Here is a 27,274-nt window from a genome sequence, read left to right on the forward strand (position 1 = left end):
ACCGCTGCTGATTTACCTCCTCATTTGACATCTGGTGGTTTGCAGTGCAGGGGTGGTCTGGTGGGGTGGGGCAGGGGGGTTACTCAACCTCCTTAACTGGAACACAAGGCCCTTCACTTTGTGGACCCCATGTACCCAATAATATTCATCTCTTTTCTTATCTCAGACTTTATACATAGGAGTTCCTTATGCCACCTGGCTTCTTCCTCACCTGAATGTAAAAAAAACCTTCAACGTTTATGGCTCCTCTCCTTTAGCTGAATAAATCCTAGTCCGTGCTGATGCCTCTCCTCTGGAATTCTTCCTCTTCGGCCACGGGGGAGTCGCCTTTGTGCTCTGACTGTGCACTTTCTACAGTTGCTTTATCTTTAATTACTAGGGTGCCTATATCTCTTACTCGACCGTAAGCTCTGTAAGGAAAGAGACTCAGTTTCTTCAACTTCTTTTTATAGATCTACAACTGGCACACAGTGACTGCTTAGCAATTGTTGAATGAAACAGAGTCCTGTTCTTTGTAAACATGGATTTCTAAGCCTGAGAGATGGCTCATCTATATAAGGCAAGTGAATAAAGTAGTGCCCCCAAGGTCAGACACTGGGTAGCTGATAAAACCAATATTAAACCCAGGCCTCCTAACGGCCCCATCCAGTGCTTTTTCCTCTACAGTGCAAACACTACCTGATTGCCTTGGTTGATGTCTAGGTTGCACTTAAAGGAATCTGTGTTTTCTGCCTTTCAGAGTGGACAAACAGGATCCATGGGGCCTCCGGCTGTCCCTTCCTCCTTCCGCCCTGAAGATGAGCTCGAGCATCTGACCAAGAAGATGCTGTATGACATGGAAAACCCACCCGCCGATGAATACTTTGGTGAGTGGGGTCTAGGGCTGAGTTCTGAAGTAAAGGTTGTGTTCTGTTTTCCTTAATTAGTAATTAGGAATAGTACCGGCTCCACTGGTAAAAGCCTTGAGTCTGCATGTGTTGGAGCTGGTATGCATGTACACACACACCTGAGTGTTCTGGAAATTGCTTTGTGAGACTGCTGTAAATGGGATGTCTGTTTAGCTTGGACTAAAATTTCAGGGGTAATGCAGAGTTTCTTGAATACAAATTTGATTTTAAAAGTTATTTTTTGACAATTTTTAGCTTCTTATTAGGCAGAAATCGGGTTTCTGTGTGTGTGCAGGTCTCTCACTGATCTAAATGTTCATTTACAAAATGTGAAATCGGGTAGTATCTAAACTTTGTGCTTTCATTCCTTTCCCTATTTATGAAAAGTTGTTCCCTTTATATTTTTTTTAACTTCTCTCTCCAAACCTGTGAATAATTATCAGTGGTTAATCCATCCATTCCATTTTTGTAATGTGAATTTATGAATTATACACCAAGTATGAGGTGTTAAAGATACATTACCTATCCTCAGGGAGGTTGGAATTATTTAGAAAAGATAAGAAAAACAAACAATTGCTAATCTAGGTAGAAAGTTACGAGGCATAAGAGAGGCTTAGGTCAAGTGTTACAAAATGTAAAAGCTCTATTCATCGAGAACATCGGGAATGCTTTTGAGAAGAAGTGGTGGTTCTTGAACCTGGACTCAAAGCAGTGCCTTTCAGATTTTCTGTTTTCTCCCTAATCTGTTGGAGACCAATATTTCCATAGAGTACAATTAAAATTAGTTACTAAGAAAATGAAATAAACAATACAAAATGGAAGAATGAGTTTTGCCATTATTAGATTTAACAGGAATAAATTACTCTATTAAATTGCTATCATATTTTCTAAATACTGTCTGTGTCTGTACTTGTCTTATCGCAGAGTGTCTTAGTCAGATAGGAATCTGTAGATCATTCTGAGTAGCACTGCTTTTCAGGCATCTGGAGAGAGGATATTACATTTGGGGAGCAGTGGAAGCAAAGGCATAGAGGTGGAAAAATTGCACGGGACTTCTACTTCTTCACATACTTCCTATTTTCATGTCTTCCCACTTGCTTCCTATTTGGGAATATGTAATGACAGGTAAACTGAGGGCACAAAGCCACATCATAAATGGACTGGGTTAAAATATGAAAAACGTGACATTTCTTTGTATGCAGGAGACAGTGTAGCTTAGCTAAAAGAGCACAGTAGTGGGGATAAAGAGTTCTGGTTCTGGTTCCTTTTCTGCCTTTTACCAGCTAAGCAATATTGGCCCGTTCCTCAACTGCCTCAATCCCATTTCCCACCTTGGTGAATCATAGGTGTGAAGCAACTGTGCTTTAGCATTTCTTTCATAGTAAGTTCTCTGTAGAAACAGCATTAATGCAGAGAAGTACATAAAGCTAAAAGTTAAATGTAAGTTGATAGAGATTAGCACAAATGCATAGAGAATAGTTAAAAGAAGTCTCTAGTTATATTAAAATATACTAAAAGTTTATCATGCTCTTGTCATTGACATGGGAGAAGGGCTTATATTGGAGCCTAAGGTAACTTTTTAAAAAAGCTTATTAAGAGTGAAAACTAAGGCCTCTGTATTAAGGTACACCAAGCACAAAAAGCTAACATACCAAATATATATGCTTCCATTTTCACAACAACAAAATAGATAGCAATAAAAAACATTGAACATAGATAGTAACTGTGTTAATGCGTATATATTAATCGCTCTGGGAGATCAATTAAATATTATCTTTGCCTTCAAGAACTGTCCTGGCTCTGCTACTCACTAGGTTAGACAACTTGAACAAATTGCTTATTCCCTACATCTTTTTGTTTTGCTTTATCTATAATGTGGAAATAATGGCTAGTTTATACTTTTGTAGTGAGTAGTGAATGAAATATTTATAGAAAGCACTTAGCCAAGTTCTTGGCATGTAGAATATGCTCAATAATCAAAGTTATCCCATGCTTTACTAAAGAAAACAAGATATGCCCATCAAAAAGCCATTAATAATACGTGATTTAAACTGAAGTTCCTAGCAAAAATAGAACATATGTCACCAGTTGGTAAATAATCATTGCCAAATGAGTGTTACAAACCATGAGAGAGAATGTGGAATAATGATAAGTTTTATTGGGTGCTTACAATATGGCAGCACTGTTACACAGTATGTACTTCATTAAGAATGAACTCATTTCATCCTTACAGGAAAAAATATAACCCTGTGAAGTAAATGCTATTATTATTTCCAGATTAGGAAATCAAGGCACAGAAATGTTAAGTAATCTGCCCAATACCAACAGCTAATAAGTTGCAGGACTGGATTAGAATCCAAACTCCAGGTCTATACTTTTTTTTTTTTCTTCTGAAACTTTTTCCACAGCTTTATTGAAGTAAACAAAGTCACATAATGAATGTATACAATTAGGTGGGTTTGGATGTATGTGTACGCTTATATGCCGTCACCACAGCCCAGGTAACAAACATACCCTTCACTTCCAGAGTTTAGTTCTGGACATTTAGGAAGGGTCTTATGGAGGAGATCAGCTTTGGACAGATGGAAAATAAGAGAAGGGCATTCTCTTCTAGGTAGATAGAATAAATAAAATAGAAATTGAGGCCAAGATTATGTAAGGAAAATTGCTTTATATGGCAGATATCCACCAAGGGCCTATTATGTGCAGGCTACTGTGCTAGGTAGGTGTTGGAGACATGTGGAGCTAGGGAGACGTGGGCCTTCCCTTTAAAGGAGCTTATAGTCTTATATAAGAGAGGATGTGTACAACGTTGTCGTGTTTAATCCTAACACAAGGCAGAAAGCGACAAGTAACTTATTTGAAGTTCAGCCAAAGTACTTTGAGAACTGAGAAGAAAGGAGAGAGAACATTATGAGGCAGGAATGGAAAAGTGTTTGTGAAGTGGATAGCCTTTTTAAAATTACGGTAATAGAGAGCTGGAAGTGCGATGATAGTAGAGAAGTGATGTCATTTCTGAGGAGTAGAATTTTAACATAATAGGCAATAAAATCATTGGAGTGAGGCACCCATGTGGGAAGGAACAAATTTTGGGAAATAAGATGGGAGAGGTAGGCTGGGACCAATGACCTAAAGACTAGGGACTTTATCTTATACAATGAGTGCTGCACATTGAGATCAAAGGTTATGGGAACTGTTTCATGAAATGTGGTTAAGAATGTGGGTTCCAAAGCCAGTATGCCTTGGTTTGAATGCCAGCTCTACCTCTCACTGGCTAGATAAAAGCAGGAAGCAAAGGATGAGTTAACAGAACTATGGTTTACTGTTCTACTCAAACATTAAACATTTCCCGAACATGTTTTCTGTGTGCAAGGGACACCAAGCAGAGTCTCTGCCCTCAGGGGATTCACAAGTTCTGGGAAGGACAGGAGAGAGGCAGGCATGTAAGGAATGTCAGTGCAGCAAGGGGTGCAGCACTGTTTTGGGTCTGCCTGAGACACTAGGTGAGCATAGAAGACAGAGTTAAGTCTGAAGATGAGAGAAGGACGGCTACCTAATAATGTGTTTGCAACAGAAGGGCCTGACCCAAGGGAGATGAAGATGAGTCATCTCTTGTTCTCTATCAGAATTTTACCTGAGTTCCGTTCTGGGCTGGAAATAGCATTGCTAATCACCACCTTAAAAGAACTTTTCACTCTTGTGTTAACATGCCCAGCCCCAACTCAACCCCCTCACTTTTTCTATCACTTTGCCTATTTAATGCTGGAATTTTCATTGACACTATAACTGATTTGCTGAAGGTCACTAAATGCTTTCATGTCAAAGATCTCCTACTAGATTATGAGCTGCACCAGTGAGTGAGAGGGAACAAAATGTAAATAAATGGTGTCAGTGGAATAGATTCCCCTGTGGTCATGTTCATTTTTTTCTGTGCAGCCCCTATTTTCTTTTTCCTTGAGTGGAATAATTCATGAATATATTTTTGTTTTGTTTTGTTTTTCATTATGGAGTTTCCCATTACTCTTAGCAGTTTTTCTTTGTTTGAAGAACTATAATTATGGCATGCTTCAAAGTAGGGGAGGAATATCAAAATGTCACCTCACAGGTGACTTAAGTCAAAGGAGAAAAGATACCTTCACAAATAGAGAGTTTGGAAACTTTCTTAATCCAAGTGATGAAACTTAGCATCACCAAAATGGGACAAACTGACATGTGCCAGCTGATACGATGTAGAAAGTACACACATCACCTGTGTAACATAGTCTTGCTGAAATATTTAACCTGAAATCCAACCATTAGGAAGTAGACAGATCCAAATGATGTGCCATTTTTCAAGACAATTGTCCTGAATTCTTTAAAACTGTCAAGATTAAAGAAAATGAAAAAAGACATGCCAGTCAAATGCAAGGCATGCATCTTGCGTGAATCTGGATCAAAAAACAAAGTATTGGGGCTTCCCTGGTGGCACAGTGGTTGAGAGTCCGCCTGCCGATGCAGGGGACACGGGTTCGTGCCCCGGTCTGGGAAGATCCTACATGCCGCGGAGCAGCTGGGCCCGTGAGCCATGGCTGCTGAGCCTGCGCGTCCGGAGCCTGTGCTCCGCAACGGGAGAGGCCACAACAGTGAGAGGCCCGCATACCGCAAAAAAACCCACAAAAAACAAAGTATTTAGGGCAAGTTTAGAGAAATTTAAATATGAACTATATATTAGATAATACATCAATGTTAATTTTATGGGGATGGTAATGGCATTGTGGTTATATAAGATAATATCCTTGTTTTTAGGAGCAAAATGTTGAAGTATTTAGGGTAAAGTGTCATGTCAGCAACTTATTTTGAAACAAGATAGATAGATGTAGAGATATTATGAGGAGGGCAGAATCGCTTCAGATTATAACTATGAGAGATACTATAACTGCACAGCTACAAAGGATACCCTTTCTCCCCCGAGGAGTATTGAAGCCTATCACAAGTGAATTGTCTTTTATTTTTGTACGTGCCGCATGGCATACGGGATCTTAGCTCTCCAACCAAGGATCGAACCTGCGCCCCCTGCAGTGGAAGCGCCAAGCCCTAACCACTGGACCACCAGGGAAACCCCACAAATGAATCATCTTAACACTCCCTTCTTGGGCAGGAGAAGTAGAGAGTCATTCCTATATCTTGTAAACTTGACTGTTTTAAAATTTCCCTTTCTTGTGTATCTGTTTCTTTATTTTCTACTGGACACATACCCTTTCTATTGTTGGTGAGATGATAACCATTGTGGTGGAAATGATGAAAGCTATATTTACTTAAAGCTCTACAAGTTTAAAAAGCCCACTCCCAGTCATGGTCTGACTCACATATCTGGCCATGAAGTTTTCATTTCTCTGATGAGGAAACAGAGATTCAGAGAGACTCAATGAGTTGTTCAAGTCACACAGCTATAAGTTTTAGGATTTCGACTTATTCTTCAGATCGCAAGTCCATTCTGATTCATTACCGTTACAAAAAGGCATAAACTGTTCCTGTAGGTGGCTATTCCCGCCTCATGTCATCCTTTACCTCCTGAAGTCATGATCTTTAAGTAAGAGACCAACTGTTCTGAGGGCGTCTGTAGCCCAGACTTCAGTGTCACTGGCAATATACTTTGACTATCTTTAACTCCTGAATTAACTGATGTGACACTCAGCATAGGCTTTTTGCCATGGCTCAGATACATACTCTAGGGAGATAACCCACCTAATACCTCTGTATCAGCCATGTTAGCTGACTGTTGACCTTAAGGGAAAGCAAATCACTAAAAATCACTAAGAGCTATAGTGATTGTTTCCTCAAGTCATTTCTTGATAAAATATTACAAGCTGGAACATTCAATTGAGTCTCAGCTGATTTTTTTTTAATGATTTCTTCTGAAAATGTGCTAGTTTTAGTGCTTCCATGCCCTTCCTTTTACATCTTCATCAAAAATTGTATCTGTTGCATTGCAGTATTAGCTAAATGCCATAGCAGATGAATTGTAGTAGAGCAGTATGATAAGTCCAGATCTTTGAAGGGAAGATAGCCTCTCATGTTCTGAACATTTTTCATCTACTTGGACTTGAATTTTGGCTGTAGCAGATTCCTAAGTGTCTTTCCATTAGCAAGGGTGTACTTGAGTGGGCCTAGAATGCTGTGCTATAGGGGGAAGAGAGGAAATATAGAAGAAAGTTGAAGGTAAGGAGAAATTCTCATCTAATTCAGTTAACCAGGCAGTAGATCTTTAGTTCACATCATTTGCAAGGCTACAGGCCTTGGTTCAAGTGCTTGTATCTTGGAGCAACCTGTTTCCCTGGGCAACTAGAAAACTATGTTTCTACTAGAGGAGATTCTCAGTGCCAGGGGTAGATACATAGAAAGAACAAGGGGTGATGAACTATAAATTACTATAATTTAGGGTAAAGTTCAGATCTTAAAATAGGAGAGGGAGGATTTTTAAATTAGCTATTAAAATTAATGGGGGAGAAAGTTTTCGTTGCTAGAAAATTAGGGAGCTTACAGGGCTAGTGGCCAGCATTTGGAGCTTATACTTTTCAGATAGTTTTGAGGGAGAAATGTAAAGGAAAGTTGAGTTTGTCTCTAGATATCCCTGAGTCATGTCTGTGAATTTATGCAAGTGTTCTCCATGTTGGTTGGTATACCCAGAGCCTCTAAGTTTTGTGTTTTCATTCATTTTGAAAGAGAAAGCATGTTTTGTAGGTGAGAACCATGTCTCAGTCTGTGGCCATGGCATGATTCTCTCCAAAATAGTGGTGTTCTGGCTGTACAGACCCTACGGCAGAAGGCAACAATCTTGGAATACAGTATCTCTGGAAATGAACAATGTAATATATCTGAGGAAGGACTGAAAATATCTACCAGCTTATTTTTAAGCAGGAAGCTGTAATCATCTTGGCAGTGTTTACGTGGTGTTGTCTTATTCCTTCTTCCAAAAAAGACCTGAAGTGTGTGAGTCTTAATATTGTTTAGTGAGCCATTTGAAGAATCCCTATGCCTTTAGAACAGCACTAGGTAAATTCTCTTCACAGAACTTGGCATTTATCTAAGAATTTTTTTGTTTATCTCTTGAGCATTGTCAGTGAGGCATATTGAGAGTTTTTGCATAAAGCCAGGAATTGGTTCTAGGGGGAGTAGGCTTTATTGCTTCAAAGGACAGGTGGACAGGGTGGAAGATATGAGGCAGTGGGGGCCCAGCATGTTTCAAGCCCTAAGAGAAGAAAGGCATGGAGGGGAATGTGCTACGAGTAATTTACTGATAAAACGACCTCACCATACTTGGTACTATGTATCTTCTCATTTGAGAGCAAGATGGAGGTCCAAAGGATGTTCGTGAGTAGAAGCAGAGTGCCCCAGACAATGGGGAAGATGGTTTATTTCTTTTCTATTTTAGTAAGACCAAAGGATAAGTGAACATGTCTAGAGGACTTGGACTAAGAGGCTTAGGAAACTGGAAACCACTATTTGAGCTACAGTTGAAGGAGTGGAGAAAAGAAAGCTTGGAACCCTGAAAGCTATTGGAGAACTGCCATGTCGAAAAGGTACTAGACTTAATATGTGTTATTCCAAAGTTAGCTACAAAGGCAAGTGAGGGGAAGCTGGCAAATTTACATTCGGTATAATGAATTAACATGTTTAACAGACAGAAGAAATTTCTTGGAAGAGCATAAGCCAAAGCCCAGTAACCCCTTGTTGAGGAAGTGGTGAAAGGTACTCAAGCATTCAATGGACTATGAGATTAGATTTCAAAAATACTTGTCCAACTCTGATATTCAGTGACTTAGGCATCTCAACTTGCGTGGGAATCAAGCTCTTGCATCTAACGTCTAGTGCTAACCCCAGCTTATCATTATTATTACATGATTACAGCTAACATTTATATAGTGCTTTGTAAAGCACTTTTATACTTGTTATGTAATTTAATTTAAACTAGACAGCAGCCCTGCAAAGCAGACAGTGTGTTTATTTCCATTTGGCATATGAAGAAACGGGATCTGTGTGATTAAGGGACTCCCCAATCCTCAGAGCCCTCTGCCACCCCTGCTACTCATAGATCCCATTAGCATCAGAATTACACAGGGGCCCAGGCCTACTGATCCCAGATCCTGTTCTCTTTCCACCCCATCATGCTCTCTTAGCACCATGTTGCTGGATTGGTCATAGACTATGAGATAAATCAGTGAACATACTCTGTGTTTTAGCTTCTTCGTCGGTACGAGGAACAATGTGATTGCTTTGAAAAGTTTTTAGAGGGTTTCAACTGGCAAGTGCTAAGTAATTTGTATTTCATTGTTTTTATTATTTTGTGTCAAGGAAATGGTTTCCAAAGTGCTCCTGTCAATTACAAACTAGAAAGTGATTCCAAGTGGGAGCTGCCTTTAGTACAGATGGAACCTGAAACCGTAAGGATCTTATTTTCACAGAAAAATAACCTAATTAATTAAAAACCCCAAAACCACAATGGAAGAATAAGTAGAAAATAAGTGGTTTAGAGAAAAGGTGGTATTGATTTGGGGGAAAAAAATGCATTTCTTGGTTTTATTTCTCTCTAGCTTTTTGTTTAAGGTCTCTGTGGGTCATGGGAATAGAATGTTTTCTATTAATGAGACATATTTGATGTATTTCCTTTTGTGATAGTGATTTCTGGTAAAATGTTTGCTTGGGGCAATATATGGTCACAGCACTAAATAAATAATAATCATAAGCATTTTATGTGTTCTATCTTAGCACACATTAATTTTTAATTAATTTGGCTACATAGTGTGTTTTTAAGCATCGATTTGGAAACCTAGACTTGTAGTATCATAAAGAATAATTTAATCTTAGCAACTATCTAGGACAACCTTTCATGTTCCAGAAAACTAAAGCCCAAATGACTCGTTCGAGGTCATACAGCTGGGAGTGACTTGAACTCTATGGCCAAAATTTCCTTTCTGAACAAGGAATAGAAATTAGTCTCTGATGGTAAGAAGAGGAATGGCAGGGCTGTTCACAAAGGTGAGGGAGTGGGTTGGGCCTGCTATTTTTGTGAACCCAGACGTGGTGACACCTTATTCAAATTTGAGTTAAGAACACATTGCCCTTAAAAATGATAAAATAAAATGATAAAAACTTGTTAGAACCTTTGTACATATACTGTCCTTATCTCCTTGATTTTCAAATATAAATGAACTGAAGAGAAAGATAGATCAGTGGAACAGGATAGAAAGCCCAGAGATAAACCCACGCACATATGGACACCTTATCTTTGATAAAGGAGGCAGGAATGTACAGTGGAGAAAGGACAGCCTCTTCAATAAATGGTGCTGGGAAAACTGGACAGGTACATGTAAAAGTATGAGATTAGATCACTCCCTAACACCATACACAAAAATAAGCTCAGAATGGATTAAAGACCTAAATGTAAGGCCAGAAACTATCAAACTCTTAGAAGAAAACATAGGAAGAACACTCTATGACATAAATCACAGCAAGATCCTTTCTGACCCACCTCCTAGAGTAATGGAAATAAAAACAAAAATAAACAAATGGGACCTAATGAAACTTCAAAGCTTTTGCACAGCAAAGGAAACCATAACCAAGACCAAAAGACAACCCTCAGAATGGGAGAAAACATTTGCAAATGAAGCAACTGACAAAGGATTAATCTCCAAAATTTACAAGCAGCTCATGCAGCTCAATAACAAAAAAACAAACAACCCCATCCAAAAATGGGCAGAAGACCTAAATAGACATTTCTCCAAAGAAGGTATACAGAATGCCAACAAACACATGAAAGAATGCTCAACATCATTAATCATTAGAGAAATGCAAATCAAAACTACAATGAGATATCATCTCACACCAGTCAGAATGGCCATCATCAAAAAAATCTATAAACAATAAATGCTGGAGAGGGTGTGGAGAAAAGGGGACACTCTTGCACTGCTGGTGGGAATGTGAAATGGTTCAGCCACTATGGAGAACAGTATGGAGGTTCCTTAAAAAACTACAAATAGAATTACCATATGACCCAGCAATCCCACTACTGGGCATATACCCTGAGAAAACCAAAATTCAAAAAGAGTCATGTACCACAATGTTCATTGCAGCTCTATTTACAATAGCCCGGAGATGGAAACAACCTAAGCGCCCATCATCGGATGAATGGATAAAGAAGATGTGGCACGTGTACACAATGGAATATTACTCAGCCTTAAAAAGAAATGAAATTGAGCTATTTGTAATGAGATGGATAGACCTAGAGTCTGTCATACAGAGTGAAGTAAGTCAGAAAGAAAAAGACAAATACCGTATGCTAACACATATATATGGAATTTAAGGGAAAAAAATGTCATGAAGAACCTAGGGGTAAGACAGGAATAAAGACGCAGACCTACTGGAGAACGGACTTGAGGATATGGGGAGGGGGAAGGGTGAGTTTTGACAGGGCGAGAGAGAGTCATGGACATATACACACTAACAAACGTAGTAAGGTAGATAGCTGGGGGGAAGCAGCCGCAAGGCACAGGGATATTAGCTCGGTGCTTTGTGACAGCCTGGAGGGGTGGGATGGGGAGAGTGGGAGGGAGGGAGACGCAAGAGGGAAGACATATGGGAACATATGTATATGTATAGCTGATTCACTTTGTTGTAAAGCAGAAACTAACACACCATTGTAAAGCAATTATACCCCAATAAAGATGTTTAAAAAAAAAAAAAAAATGAACTGAAGAGATTGCCAATATCCTCTTTTCTCATACTCATCAAGTTACTTACTTGTAGTATTTATCATTTACCTCACTAGTATATAAGTCTGATTGAAGGTAGTTTTTGTTTAGTGCACTGCTGTGTCCCCATCTTTGGTCCTAGATCAATGCCTGACACATAGGAGATATTTAATGTTTAATTAATTAATAAACCCATGAATAAAAATTGTGAGCAGACATTCCATACTCCTTGTGGCAGGACATGGTATAAACCACAGAGGGAAAATGCTTCATTTATTTAACACCTTATGGAACCTTAAAATGTTACAGCTAGAGGGAATCTTAAAGACTATCTAGGAGGGCTTCCCTGGTGGCTCAGTGGTTGAGAGTCCGCCTGCCGATGCAGGGGACACGGGTTTGTGCCCCGGTCCGGGAATATCTCACATGCCATGGAGCAGCTGGGCCCATGAGCCATGGCCGCTGGGCCTGTGCGTCCGGAGCCTGTGCTCTGCAGCAGGAGAGGCCACAACAGTGTGAGGCCCACATACCGCAAAAAAAAAAAAAAAAAAAAAAAAAAAAAAAAGACTATGTAGGAAAATCCTCTCATTTTTAGATATTGTGAAAATAAGGGAGTTTTCTCGGTTCACAAACTAATTAGTGACAGAGCCATGGATTGTAACTCAGACTTTCTCATTCCTTTTTTAAAATCACTTAAAGGCACTAGAGAATGTTTAAGGTAGAACAACACATGGTTGCTACGATCATTGAACTTCAGTCAAAATTAGGTTGATACCCTTGGACTTGATCTCTTTTCCATGTGTTTTCTTTGAAAATTAAAGATTGAAATTCATCAATGGATAGGTTACATAGTTAGGATTTTCTTTTTTAAGTTCTAAATCACATTTTCTCCCCTCTGGGATTCCTTTGTGGTCCTTGGTTCCCAAGACAATCTCTTACCTCCTCAGTTTTCTTCTGTTCTAATCTAATTGGGTCAGATGGGCAGGGCATCACACTGAAAAAAAAAAAAAAACGTCCTTTCTCCGTGTTTACATGTTTTTTCCCTAGCAACCAGTTATAAAAGATCATTCTCTTATATTAGCACCCCTTCAAGGCTGGGAAGACTCACCCAGGATTGGTGTTTCATACATACAGCAGATACTCACTCATTCTGTTTCATTGGGATCACCCTTCTCTTTATCAAAGAATGAAAAAAAAGGTATAAAAGAGATTTTTACTTTATAATCAAACATCCTTTACCTAATAACTGTGGAAATAAGCTTGATGTCCTGAGAGAGAAAGAGCTGGCGGGGCACACAATGTGTATGGCAAAAGAAAGTTTCAACTTGTAGGTTGTCTGTGGTTGTGTACTGAGACATGCAGAGCTGAGACCCGAACCTACAAGTGCTAATTATGCATTTTCTGATCTTAAACACACAAATACAGATAACTGTGAACTCAACTCCCTTTCCTTTTCAAACCACGCTCCTTTCCCCCAACCTGAACTTTCCCCACAACTTTCTCTAAAACCAGATAATCATCTCCTTCCAGACTTTGAAGTGACATTAGAATTGTCAGAAGGCATAATTAATTGACTGTCAGCAAAGCCATTGTTTGAACATCTGCAGAGTTCTACTTGGTAGGCATCTGTTGTACTTTCAACTGAACGGATTCACTCATCTTCAAATATTTATTGAGTGCTTGCTATACACCAATCATTGAAGTGTGTGCTATGGGAGAGAAAAGAAATAAGGTAACATAATGACCAAGGAGAGAAAGCATTTGTTCAATCCTCTAGCACCAAGGGCTTTGATGGAAAACAGATTTCATGACTGGAAGTGGAAAATACACTCTTTTTCATCCAGGTTCAGGGGTTTTTGCCACTATTGCCAGCTGACCTGTGCCAGATAAAATGCCAGAGGAGTCCACCTATTGCTGGGATATAGAGAGACCTATTGGTGAAGCACTATTTGTGGACAGAGTCCTCAGCAAAGACAGTTGAATGCTTTAAGAGAAAAGCAAGCGGAAAATATCGAAGGCCGATAAACTGGGAAATCCCACAAGCAGGTCCAAATTAATGACCTTATCCTGATTTTCTTCCTAATTCTCACTCTGATGCCAGTCATGTTACATTAAATTCTCCCAGTTTCATTACAGCACTGCACAGTTCTGATCTCAGTCCCCGTTTGGTTCTCTGACTATCAAAATTTCATTTTATATCAGTCCTGGACCTGGCTCCACGCCTATGTGGAAATGAACATCATTTGTTAAAATTCAACAAGAAAGAACAGAAACACTGTGCAGGAGTGACTTGTTGAAGGAGGCTAAGATGATACAGTAGGCAGGAGGTAATTGAAAACAGTTACTAACATCTACTGTCTCGCTCTCCACACACTCACACTCACAACACTCACAGACACATTCACACACGCACTCTCACACAGACACACACTCACAGAGACACACACAGACACTCACACAGACTCACACACACTCACACACACACGCACACACACACACACACACACACACACACACGCCATTCAGCCCTAGGACCATGGCACAGTTAGAGAGCTGGCTATAAATCTTCCAACTTGAAAGCTTCCCATTCTTTGGTCATTGGAGGCCACCTTCGTAATTTTCACCACATATGCAAACCATTTGTACTATTATTTGCCTAACATTTTTGTTCAAATCAATTCATTTATTTTTTAACCTATTTTATCTTCATTCATGTCAATAATATCCATAATTTGATTTTATGGATTAAAGTACTTGTTGCTTTTTTTCCCCTAAAAGGCATGAAACTAAATACCATAATTAAATTTAAAATGTTCATCCATGAACCCTCCAATGTTCAAAATACTGAGAAATGTGTGTATAACTCAACCAGAAGATAAATTGATGGAATATTATGGTGAAATGATGTCAAAGGTTACCCATTGAGTTAAGTTTTACTAAAAAAAAATTTTTTTTTATACCCAGCATCATCATGTTATCATGAGAGGCCGTGTAGTGGTGTAAAGAGCCAGGTATCAAGTAACCAGAGGCCAGATTCTGGGCCAGTCACTGTCCCACAATCTTGCTGTGACATATTAGGCCAGCCCCTTTTCCACGGACCTCATCTCTCATAGACTTCATGATCTCTTGGGATCCTTTGGCCTTTTAATTTACTTACCTCAAATACTTTTTGTATATTGTCCTCTATACACCATTAAAACATAAGTGGGTAGGAAAATAGCTGCCCTATGTAGAATTACAACATTGCTTGCTTCAGAAGAATTGGAAAAGAAACCCAAGAATTATATTTCCTAGACTGTTTTATACTCTGCTCAGTATTGTTCCTCATTTCCTAAGATATACGAGAAGGTTCACATCATTTGAAGTAGCTTTAAATGTCAGTTAACAAACATAAACTAAGATTGTAGAACATAAGGAACACTGTGTACTGAGTTGGATATTCTAGCATCACTGTTTAAGGATTTTCCTGGTTTAATATGTTGTTCACTAATGATACTTTGTATACATAAATAATATTAATATTAGTAACCATGAATGTGATCATGGTCTTCAGTGTATAATATAGCATTGTCATAAAAATAAATAATTCATCTTTTGTTACATGGCATAGTGACACCAAAACTGGACTTGGAGTCAGGAAGTCCAGGTATCTTCTCTGCGTGACATTGGTGACATTTGACGTTTGCAATGTGCTTTAGAACATATTATGCATTATTTGAAAACATTTTTTTAAACAGTTTTAGGATTAGAGAGAAATCAGCTTAAACAAGGACCAGTTAAGAGATGGAACCAAATTCTTAATGTAGGTTTTCTGGATTAAATTACATGTCCTTTAAGCAACTTTATATAACCTCTCAAGCTTTTTGAATTTCAGTTATTTCACCTATTAATAAAGGTTATCCTATCTATTTTATATAATTATTGTGAGGACCAAGTTAAAGAAATAGATGTGAAAATGTATTCTAAGCCATAACAAATCAAATATTTAAGAGATGTCAGTATTGCTTCCCAGTGCAGCATCTAGCTTGATTTATGCCGCTTACGATTAGTGTGTAATAATCAGCCGCTCTGAATTTTTAATGTCACTGTTTATCTCTATTTAAATTAACACTTTGAATTTTCTTATGATGTTCTCTTGTTATTGGAATATCATTACAAAAAATGTTTTTTAGTCATTGTGTGTGAGAAAGCAACACGCAGACATACCACAGTGTTCTCATTTGCTGAGCAAACTACTCTTGCTTTTTAATGTGGAATGAAGAAGAACTAATTGAAAGGAGACAAAAATGAATTTTGACTCAGATTGTGCAGGATGAATCATAACCCACTTTCTCATCTGAGATGTGAAGAAAAAATAAATTAAAATAAAGCCAGCCACCACACAGCTTTACTGTCAGTGTCAGCAGAATCAGTATAGAGTGTTTTTCCACAGAACAAAGAGTGTATTACTACTAGGCTAAGAATTTCAGGTAGTAGAAAACATGGTTAATTTTTTCTTTGCTGTTTTTTTTTTTTCCTGCTTTGTTTAAAGCATTCCGATCAGGAGAGTTTGGGACTCATCAGAAGTTGTCCAAAACATTCAGAAATGTACCTGTGATCTCTATTGAACAATTAGAGGCCAATCAGAGATGGGACAAGCTTGGACCACATCTGATCCCAGTTTCCCTTGTCAGATCAGTAGGGAGCAGGGAGACAGCAAAATAACAGAAACTTGGCCGGGGTAGAATTGCTGCTTCCTTGAACTTAACTTACTTAGGTTATTGATATGAATGGTTAAAGAAAAATGAAGACTTTGTCCTGCTGGAGTCCAGGATTCAGATGTATAATCCACCTTACTTGGAAATTTAGCTTTTTTAAAAAAGGGTTTGGCACAGATAGAAAGGCACTGTAACCTACCCTAGGATATAGTCTCCAATTTCTAAGTCAGCATTAATTTCATTTAAATTTTTGTTACTGTTGTATTTTATTCATAATTCTTACAGCCTTTATTTCTCATCTCTATATACATACACACATGTGTGTATATGTTATATATACTATGTAATATACATAATATATGTTTATATGTCTATACCTTCTACCTTACTGTAAGATCATTGTGAAGAAAGACCACCTCTTCCTTATCTTGCTCTTCCCTGAAGATCACCACAAGGAGATAGAGCTAGATGAGTTCTTAAATCTCTCTGTGCCCCTCCATCAAGACTTTTGCTTGCAGTAGAGTTTCTGTAGTCTGACTTGATTCTAAATATCCCCACTAATGGTTCTGTTGACAATTAGACTAGCATGCACTGAGCACTTACTATATACTACAAGTTTTGTAGGCATTATACATATTTCTTGACTATAACCCTGTGAGGTGTAGGCATTGTTCTTTTCCAGATGAGAAAACTGAACCAAAAAGAAGGTAAATAATTTGCCCAGGGTCTAGTAATTATTGGAGTTGTGATTTGAACCCAGAGTCTGCCTCCTAACCACTGTATGTACTTTGTCAATGACTATAGCTTGCAGAAGGGCAGCTAACTAGGCCTGGCAGAAGATTGGGCCACAAAGCCTGTGCTCATCATATGGCTTTTCTGCCAAATTCAATTCTATTTCTCCCTATGCTTCTCCTGGGGGACTTTTTTTAGTATGATTTGATTTCCTCTGATTGAAGAGTCCCACAACTGGCCAGGCAGCAGATAGAAATCCCTGCATGCCATCATTCTGTTTGCAGTCTACCAGATGTCTTCAGGGATACCGTCTTGGCTCCACTACAAGGATAATAGTGCCCATGTGTGCTACTTACTCCAGACAATGTAAGACAAGTGCTGAATGTAAAACTATTTTTGTTAGCACTTGAAATATACATTTCTATTCCTCTGTTCCCTCTTGAAATCGAAACCTGGTTTTTGTGATCTTAACATTATCTAAATCCAGAAAGTCCCTTCTCCCAATGCTTCATCCCAATCCAGTGAAGCTTTCTTTCACACGTGGAAATAGTTACTTTTAACTTTCAGCAATCCATCTGCAGTGGCATCTTCTAATCTAGTGAGCCTTAGAAAAAGCCAAGTGCAGTCTCACTGTCAAAGCAGAAATGAGAGACAGCAAGGAGAAGGGAACTTACCTTGAAAATAAGGTCACCCTATTGACATATCATCAGGTAGAAGAGTTCTATGCACTAGCTAGCAATTGGCTCACTCAGTCGGAAGTTGATGCTATTTTAGGCTGTCAGCAGGAGTGTCAACGTATCTGTGAATTTTGGCATTTTATTTCATTAAGATGGTTCAGGAAGCCAGACACTGATTAACTGATTCTTCGACTTAGTTCCCACTCCTAATTTTGGATGTGTGTTGTCTTCAGGAAGCTGTTGTGATACCCTGATGCTAAAGAAAACTTCTCTTGTGCTTCTAAAGCAATCCTGGGAACAGTCTACCCCGCATCCTACTATCCTGGCATCTCCCCTGCTCTACATCTCTGGTCACAGGTGGTGTGGGGGTACTCCATTGCTCTGGTTCTCCTCTGGCCGACCAAGGAAATACAACTCAGGTGTGTGCATCCGGTTACCTTCCACCGTGTGTCTGTCATAGCAGCATTCTCACTGATACATTAGGTTCAAGGTGGATTTTCATTTGGAGATCACGTAAGAAGATACCTATGGAAGGAATGGCCTCAGCACTGCAGTTACTGTCAAAGTCAAGAGATACCTTAGACAGGCCAGAAGATGTGTTTAGGTAAGACTAGGAAAATTCTAAACTTTGTCTCGTCGGTAAGGATTTGGGATCTGATTTGTTTATAAACATGCTTTTAAATGAGAAGGATAAGGATTTCTAGATAGGACATTTATGGTATTTGTTCATTTCTTTATTCAGTAGTTGTTGACGGCCTACTATGTGCCAAGCACTGTGTTAATTTCCATTAAACATTAGTCTACAAAAGAGAAACAGAAGTTTTAAAAATAACTGAATTACAATATGATAAATGTATTACTGGAGTTAGGTGAAGAGTCTTATGGGAGGAAAAAAGTTAGAATGGCTTAGTGTGATTGGAAAAGTGGGGAAAGGTTTTCCAGCATAGGTGATGTCGGGGCTGAATGTGGTGTAATTTCCCAGGTAAACCATGAATTTAAGGCCATTTCAGACAAACGATTCAGTGGATACAAAGAGACCAAAAGAGGATTACAAAAAGTGCAGAATGACTAGGGTAATGTAGTGGGGAAATGAGGCTAAAAGGATGATCAGTGGTCAGATCAAAAGGGGTTTTTGTTTCCTGCTAAAGAGTCTAGAGTCTGTCCTGAAGGCCCTGAGGATCCATGAAGGATTTACACAAGGGAACAACATGATCTGATAGACATTGATTAAAGATCATGCTGGGTACCGCTGGGGAAACTGGCGTTGAACAGGAGGTGATTTGGGTGACTGGAGGTCATTTGCCTCAGCCTATGGGGATAATACAGAGCCTGAGCCAAGGCAGTCATGTTGTGACAGTTCAGGGGAGAGTAAGAGGGATGCGTCGAGGCTTATTCCTGAGCTTCTGTATTCGGTGGCTAATGACATTAAGTGAGGTGAGAAAACAGAAGAAGTTCAATAATGACGTGCCTTCAGCCCCCCAAGATCCTCCTTATCCGGAAGCAATGTAGTTCTATTTGTCGGTGCTTATTGAGCACCTACTGTGTGCAGGCACTGTTGTAGGCATTGACACAAAGCAGGGGTAAAACAGACATAAACATAAAGCCTCTGTTATGGGCTTCCATTTTAGTAAGGAAAGACAGCACATAAATAAGTCAAATACATCCTATGTCAGATGGTGATGTATCCTGTAGAGAAAAATTGAGCAGAAGAAGGGGGACAGTGAATGTAACATTCCTCTTGCTGGTGAAATCTGGTCTGCCTAATTTTGTTTCCTTTTCATTTGTGTTTTATAAATTTTTATTTCTCCTAAACAAAGGAAATAAATAGCAACATAAACATTTACAAACACAGAAATGTAGACTCAATGGTTTGTGTTGTCAACATAACACATGCCAAGAAAAACAAAAGAAAACAGCAGCTGAAAAAGTAAATATAGGGCTTCCCTGGTGGCGCAGTAGTTGAGAGTCCGCCTGCCGATGCAGGGGACACGGGTTCGTGCCCCGGTCTGGGAAGATCCCACATGCCACGGAGCAGCTGGGCCCGTGAGCCATGGCTGCTGAGCCTGTGCGTCCGGAGCCTGTGCTCCGCAGCGGGAGAGGCCACAACAGTGAGAGGCCCATGTACCGCAAAAAAAAAAAAAAAAGTAAATATATATTTTTTTAAAGTAAAAAAATGGAGGCTCTCTCAGACACTAATCCTTGTCATTCAAAATGCTGAATAGTATGAATTAGAGTTTCACAGAAAGGAGAGAGATAATATTTGAACCAGGATAATAATTCTGATATTTTAATGCTAGAGAACCTTGGATTTAATCCAAATCTTTTAGTTTAGACAGAGAAAGAAAATAGCTTATTTGAGGACACCCAGGTAGGTCTAGAATTTAGGTTTCCTAGCAGTTCATCGAGAACTCCTACCATTATCCACTGTACCAGACAGGCCCAAAGCTTGGGTTCTGGGATCCGGCTTCTGGGTTTCAATTTCCCCTTTGCCTCACTGGCCTTAAGGAATTTTTACCTCTCTGCATCAGTTTCCTCATTTGCAAAATAGGGATGATTATAATAGTATTTATGAGAGTGTTTTTAGGATTAAAGTTAATATTAATACATGTAAATTACTCACAGCAGTGCCTGACACACAGTTACTGTTCAGAAAAATGTTCACTATATTATTACAATACTAAGGGTATTAGAACATTATGATATAGCTTATGTAGGCTTTGTGTGTTTGGGTATAAACTTGAAGCCAGTCTGCGATGATGGCCACACATAAGATCTTCTGGAATTTCCAGTTAATATAATAAAATATTAACAAGTTCCTTTGGGTCACTGAGTAAATATAGAACACATTAAAATAACTTTGATATTCAGTTCCTTCACATTAGTTCTAGACAGTTCATTCTAGAACTGAGTTATATGAGATTCTAAACCAGAAATGGAACCCTAGCCTTTAAAGACAAGAATACGTCGGGATCCATTTATATACATCTAGCACAGATTGGCCTCATAACTGTTGACAGCCATTTAATAAGTACTGACTATGTTCCAAGCACCATGCTTGAATGTTTTACATAGTTGATCATACTTAATCCCATTGCAGGGAGGCATTTGTATCTGGATTTTACAGATGAGAACATTCAGTCCAAAGGCAGTTCAGTACCTTGTCCAAGGTCACACAAATAAGATAGTAAGAGGCACAGACTCAATTTTCATAAACCAGTCCATTGTTGTTTGTTCAGCACATGCCTTTTTAATGATGATACTTTTTCTTAAGTAGTTACTTATGCTGCAGGCAGTCTGCATTTTACACTGTTGTCCTTTCTGTGCCATTCATACTATTCATTCATAAAATTATAAAATCATAGGTTGTTTTTGCTGGCAGGATCTGGAGGGAGTTTCCTGGTTCTCAACTTGAAGACTGAGAATCACCTGAGGGAACTTTATCACTAAACCTACACACCCACACACACCTACCTTATACATACATTGTGATTCTGACATAATCTTAGGCCCACCTCCACTGAGAAAATGCTATTACTCTGAGAAAATTTAGCTGATGGAGTGTGCCATTGTCCCCAGGTGGTGGAAAGAAAAAAAAGGGGGGGTGGCTTGAGAATTACTGATAAATTTTCCTGTAGTGAAAATTGAGAATCAGAGACTGACAGTAACTTCCCCAAGATCACAGCTCATTTATTTCACATCTACCTGTAGAACCTGGGCCCTCTGACTTTCGGTATTAGGCAATTTTCCTGTTTATTCCTCAAAACTGCCTTTGTGGAATGCACTATGCCCTCCTTGATAGTTCTAGAGGAATATAAGGCAAAACAAAGGGAGTGATTAATTTGCCCAAGTTCCCATAACAAATCAGTTGGTCAGGAGAGGATGAGTTTGATATATTATGCTGTTCTCCACCTATTCACTTGGTTCTAGTAAAGTAACAGATCATCAATATGGAATGCACATTTTCATAATAGTAGGTTCGTGGGTTGCATAGCTTTTTTTGTGTGTTTTCAATTTCTGTTCCTTTGATAACAGAATAAATAGCAGAGATGACAAAACTCAGAAGGAGAATTATCTCCTAGATTTTCTGTGATCTTTCTTCTCTAGTGAATCAGTATATCTAGTAATGACACAGTAGATTCTAAGGTTATTTGGCTTGTTTGTTAAGTAGATATTTATTGAGAGCCTACCATATGTCCATCGCTGACCTAGGTGGGTTGAATCAAGAGTTGTTATAAATCTTTTCTGGGGGGTGGGAAATGTGCTATAAATAATTAAATTCAGAAATCTCTGCTCCCAAGAGATTGGTAGACTACTAGAGGTTAAAGAGTCAAAAATATATAATAATCCTTTTACCATGTGATAAATGTTATGAAGGAGCTTTGCGCATGTGGCTATGAGAATGTCTGGAGGTCTGTGGGTGAGTGCGGAGATTACTGGGTGATACCTGAGCCAAGTCTTCAAGGAGGAACAGAATTTTTCCAAGTAGAAAAGGAGAGGAAAAAATAGCATGTTCAAAAGAATAGAGGTAGGAAAGCAGGATGTACAGGGGAACAGGAAGCATTACAGACTTCATATCAGAAGCTCCCTAGGACTAAAGCAAAGTTGAATTGGGGGAAGTCTCGGGACATGGGAGTATAGAGAACCTGAGGTGCAGTGGTGAAAGATCAGGTGTGATGTCATAGAAAGGAACTTTTGTATCTTTTTTGTGGAAAAATGGGAAATTGTTGACTATTGTTAAACAGAGGGCAATATCAGATTAGTGATTTATAAAAAATTGAGGGGATAGCCACTTCTATTGCCATGTAACACTACTAGTGGCCTAGATAACTTTATAGAGCCAGTTCACAAGGGATAATGAAGCTGGAGATTTCATGAGAACAGATTTAAGTGACTTGTGGAGTGAGAAAAAAGAAATGGCTATCTCTTTACTCAGTTCAAAACAGGAAGTGCCTAGGTATGCAAAAATGCAAATCGAGGAAACTGTGTTCTTGGTGTGTTCTGTGTGTATTCTGCTTTTTGCACATCAGCGATACTGCTGCTGAGTACTGCTATGTGAATAATTCACCAGATTCAACTGTTGGAGGACCAGCAGATTTTAAAAGTGATCATATGAACCTACAAATTTAAAGATGATTCTCAACTTTCAAACAATACACAGATCCTCAGAAAATCATTATGTGTGTGTATGTGCGTGTGTGTTATTTGTGCTGGTCCTACCTTCAAGCAGAAAACATTTCAAGGTCTGGATTCCTCCTTAAGAATTTAAAATAGATGTAGTGTTTAGCATAGAAAGAACCTTGAAGTCATCTCCTAATTCTGTCATTTTTTTGATAAAGAAAATGATGTCCAGAGAGAAGTAGTAGTCCAAGCCACAGCCACCAAGTAGCAGTGCCCAGGTTAAAACTTGGTTCTTTCCATTATTATAAATTCATTATAAAAATGGAAACCTCACTTCTTTTTGTATCATTTATTTGCAAAGTTTTTGGTAGTTATGGATTGAGTGAGTTATCCTAAGGTAACAGATATCTTGGTACTCATTTGTAAATGTAGAAACAATAAGAAAAGAATATCTGAGGAATTTGGTAAGGAAGTATGATTGGATTTATCATAGCAACCTTAGTTCAAATCATCTTTCACAAGGGGAAGAAGGTAGGGCATGGGTAAGCAAAACATGAGGGCTTCTCCTCCCTTCTTCATTCTCAAATTGGTTTGATGTGACATGAAAGGGTATTTTATCAACTATAAAGGATTGTGTCAGAACTAGTTTATGAGGCCTGTATTCATTTTCTATTGCTCCTATAACAAATTACCAAAAACATAGGGACTTAAAACAATGCACATTTATTATCTTACAGTTCTGTAGGTCACAAGTTTAACATGAGTCTCGGTGGGCTAAATTCAACATGTTAGCAGGGCTCCATTCTTTTCTGGAGGCTCCAGGAGAGAATCCTCCTTGCCTTTTCCAACTTCTAGAGGTTGCTCACATTCCTTAACCTGTGGCCCCCTTCTTCCATCTTCAAAGCCTGCAACATAGCATCACTGATCATTTCTCCATAGTCAAGTCTCTTTTGACCGCAACTGGGAACGCTCTGATTTTAAGACCTCTGAGATTAGATTGGGCCTACCTAGGTAGGCTCCGCTCTGCTATATTCTGGAAGAGTTTGAGAAGGATAGGTGTTAGCTCTTCTCTAAATGTTTGATAGAATTCACCTGTGGAACCATCTGGTCCTGGGCTTTTGATTGTTGGAAGATGTTTAATCACAGTTTCAATTTCAGTGCTTGTGATTGGTCTGTTCATATTTTCTATTTCTTCCTGGTTCAGTCTCGGCAGGTTGTGCATTTCTAAGAATTTGTCCATTTTTTCCAGGTTGTCCATTTTATTGGCATAGAGTTGCTTGTAGTAATCTCTCATGATCCTTTGTATTTCTGCAGTGTCAGGTGTTACTTCTCCTTTTTCATTTCTAATTCCATTGATTTGAGTCTTCTCCCTTTCTTTCTTGATGAGTCTGGCTAATGGTTTCTCAATTTTGTTTATCTTCTCAAAGAACCAGCTTTTAGTTTTATTGATCTTTGCTGTCGTTTCCTTCATTTCTTTTTCATTTATTTCTGATCTTTATGATTTCTTTCCTTCTGCTAACTTTGGGCTTTTTTTGTTGTTCTTCTTTCTCTAATTGCTTTAGGTGTAAAGTTAGGTTGTTTATTTGAGATGTTTCTTGTTGCTTAAAGTAGGATTGTATTGCTATAAACTTCCCTCTTAGAACTGCTTTTGCTGCATCCCATAGGTTTTGGGTCGTCGTGTTTTCATTGTCATTTGTTTCTAGGTATTTTTGATTTCCTCTTTGACTTCTCGCTGATCTCTTGGTTATTAAGTAGTGTATTGTTTAGCCTCCATGTGTTTGTATTTTTTACAGATTTTTTCCTGTAATTGATATCTACTCTCATAACATTGTGGTCAGAAAAGATACTTGGTACGATTTCAGTTTTCTTAAATTTACCAAGGCTTGACTTGTGACCCAAGATACGATCTATCCTGCAGAATGTTCCATGAGCACTTGAGAAGAAAGCGTATTCTGTTGTTTTTGGATGGAATGTCCTATAAATATCAATTAAGTCCATCTTGTTTAATGTATCATTTAAAGCTTCTGTTTCCTTATTTATTTTCATTTTGGATGATCTATCCATTGGTGAAAGTGAGGTGTTAAAGTCCTCTACTATGATTGTGTTGCTGTCGATTTCCCCTTTTATGACTGTTAGTATTTGCCTTATGTATTGTGGTGCTCCTATGTTGGGTGCATAAATATTTAGAATTGTTATATCTTCTTCTTGGATTGATCCCTTGATCATTACGTAGTGTCCTTCTTTGTCTCTTGTAATAGTCTTTATTTTGAAGTCTATTTTGTCTGATATGAGAATTGGTACTCCAGCTTTCTTTTGATTTCCATTTGCATGGAATATCTTTTTCCATCCCCTCACTTTCAGTCTGTATGTGTCCCTAGGTCTGAAGTGGGTCTCTTGTAGACAGCATATATATGGGTCTTGTTTTTGTATCCATTCAGCCAGTCTAGTTTTGGAAGTTTTAACCACAGCAATCAGAGAAGAAAAAGAAATAAAAGGAATCCAAATGGGAAAAGAAGACATAAAGCTGTCACTATTTGCAGATGACATAATACTATACATAGGGAATCCTAAAGATGCTACCAGAAAACCACTAGAGCTAATCAATGAATTTGGTAAAGTAGCAGGATACAAAATTAATGCACAGAAATCTCTGGCATTCCTATACACTAATGATGAAAAATCTGAAAGTGAAATTAAGAAAACACTTATTTACCATTGCAACAAAAAGAATAAAATATCTAGGAATAAACCTACCTAAGGAGACAAAAGACCTGTATGCAGAAAATTATAAGACACTGATGAAAGAAATTAAGGATGATACAAATAGATGGAGAGATATACCATGTTCTTGGATTGGAAGAATCAACATTGTGAAAATGACTCTACTACCCAAAGCAATCTACAGATTCAGTGCAATCCCTATCAAACTACCACTGGCATTTTTCACAGAACTAGAACAAAAAATTTCACAATTGGTATGGAAACGCAAAAGACCCCAAATAGCCAAAGCAATCTTGAGAAAGAAAAATGGAGCTGGAGGAATCAGGCTCCCTGACTTCAGACTATACTAGAAAGCTACAGTAATGAAGACAGTATGGTACTGGCACAAAAACAGAAATATAGATCAATGGAACAGGATAGAAAGCCCAGAGATAAACCCACGCACATACGGTCACCTTACCTTTGATAAAGGAGGCAATAATATGCAGTGGAGAAAAGACAGCTCTTCCATAAGTGGTGCTGGGAAAACTGGACAGGTACATGTAAAAGAATGAAATTAGAACACTCCCTAACACCATACACAAAAATAAGCTCAAAATGGATTAAAGACCTAAATATAAGGCCAGACACTATCAAACTCTTAGAGGAAAACATAGGCAGAACACTCTGTGACATACATCACAGCAAGATCCTTTTTGCCCCACCTCCTAGGGAAATGGAAATAAAAACAAAAATAAACAAATGGGACCTAATGAAACTTCAAAGCTTTTGCACAGCAAAGGAAACCATAAACAAGATGAAAACACAACCCTCAGAATGGAGAAAATACTTGCAAATGAAGCAACTGACAAAGGATTAATCTCCAAAATTTACACACAGCTCATGCAGCTCAATATCAATAAAACAAACAACCCAATCCAAAAATGGGCAGAAGACCTAAATAGACATTTCTCCAAAGAAGATATACAGATTGCCAACAAGCACATGAAAGAATGCTCAGCGTCATTAAGCATTAGAGAAACGCAAATCAAAACTACAATGAGATGTCATCTCACACTGGTCAGAATGACCATCATCAAAAAATCTACAAACAATAAATGCTGGAGAGAGTGTGGAGAAAAGGGAACCCTCTTACATTGTTGGTGGGAATGTAAATTGATACAGCCACTATGAGAACAGTATGAGAACAGTATGGAGCTTCCTTAGAAAACTAAAAATAGAACTACCATATGACCCTGCATTCCCACTACTGGGCATATACCCTGAGAAAACCATAATTCAAAGAAGAGTCATGTACCACAATGTTCATTGCAGCTCTATTTACAATAGCCAGGACATGGAAGCAACCTAAGTGTCAATCAACAGATGAATGGATAAAGAAGATGTGGCACATATATACAATGGAATATTACTCAGCCATAAAAAGAAGTGAAATTGAGTTATTTGGAGTGAGGTGGATGGACCCAGAGTCTGTCATACAGAGTGAAGTAAGTCAGAAAGAGAAAGACAAATTCCATATTCTAACACATATATATGGAATCTAAAAAACAAACCAAAAAAAATGATCATGAAGAACCTAGGGGCAAGATGGGAATAAAGACGCAGACCTAGTAGAGAATGGACTTGAGGATAAGGGGAGGGGGAATTGTAACTTGGGACAAAGTGAGAGAGTGACATGGACATATATACACTACCAAATGTAAAATAGATAGCTAGTT

At 38.5% G+C, this 27,274-nt stretch overlaps 1 protein-coding gene across 19 annotated transcripts in view; it reads left to right on the forward strand.

The window, feature by feature from the left end:
* The window catches only part of LPP (LIM domain containing preferred translocation partner in lipoma), a 700,519-nt gene that overhangs the window by 524,238 nt on the left and 149,007 nt on the right, over window positions 1–27,274 (forward strand). For all 19 annotated transcript variants that reach the window (XM_032629901.1, XM_032629886.1, XM_032629897.1 and 16 more), the window contains one exon: window positions 740–866. In XM_032629901.1, coding sequence (XP_032485792.1) covers window positions 740–866 — 127 coding nt within the window. The remainder of the gene's footprint in view (window positions 1–739; window positions 867–27,274) is intronic.

The sequence above is a fragment of the Phocoena sinus genome, chromosome 4 (assembly GCF_008692025.1).
Source record: "Phocoena sinus isolate mPhoSin1 chromosome 4, mPhoSin1.pri, whole genome shotgun sequence".
NCBI lineage: Eukaryota > Metazoa > Chordata > Mammalia > Artiodactyla > Phocoenidae > Phocoena > Phocoena sinus.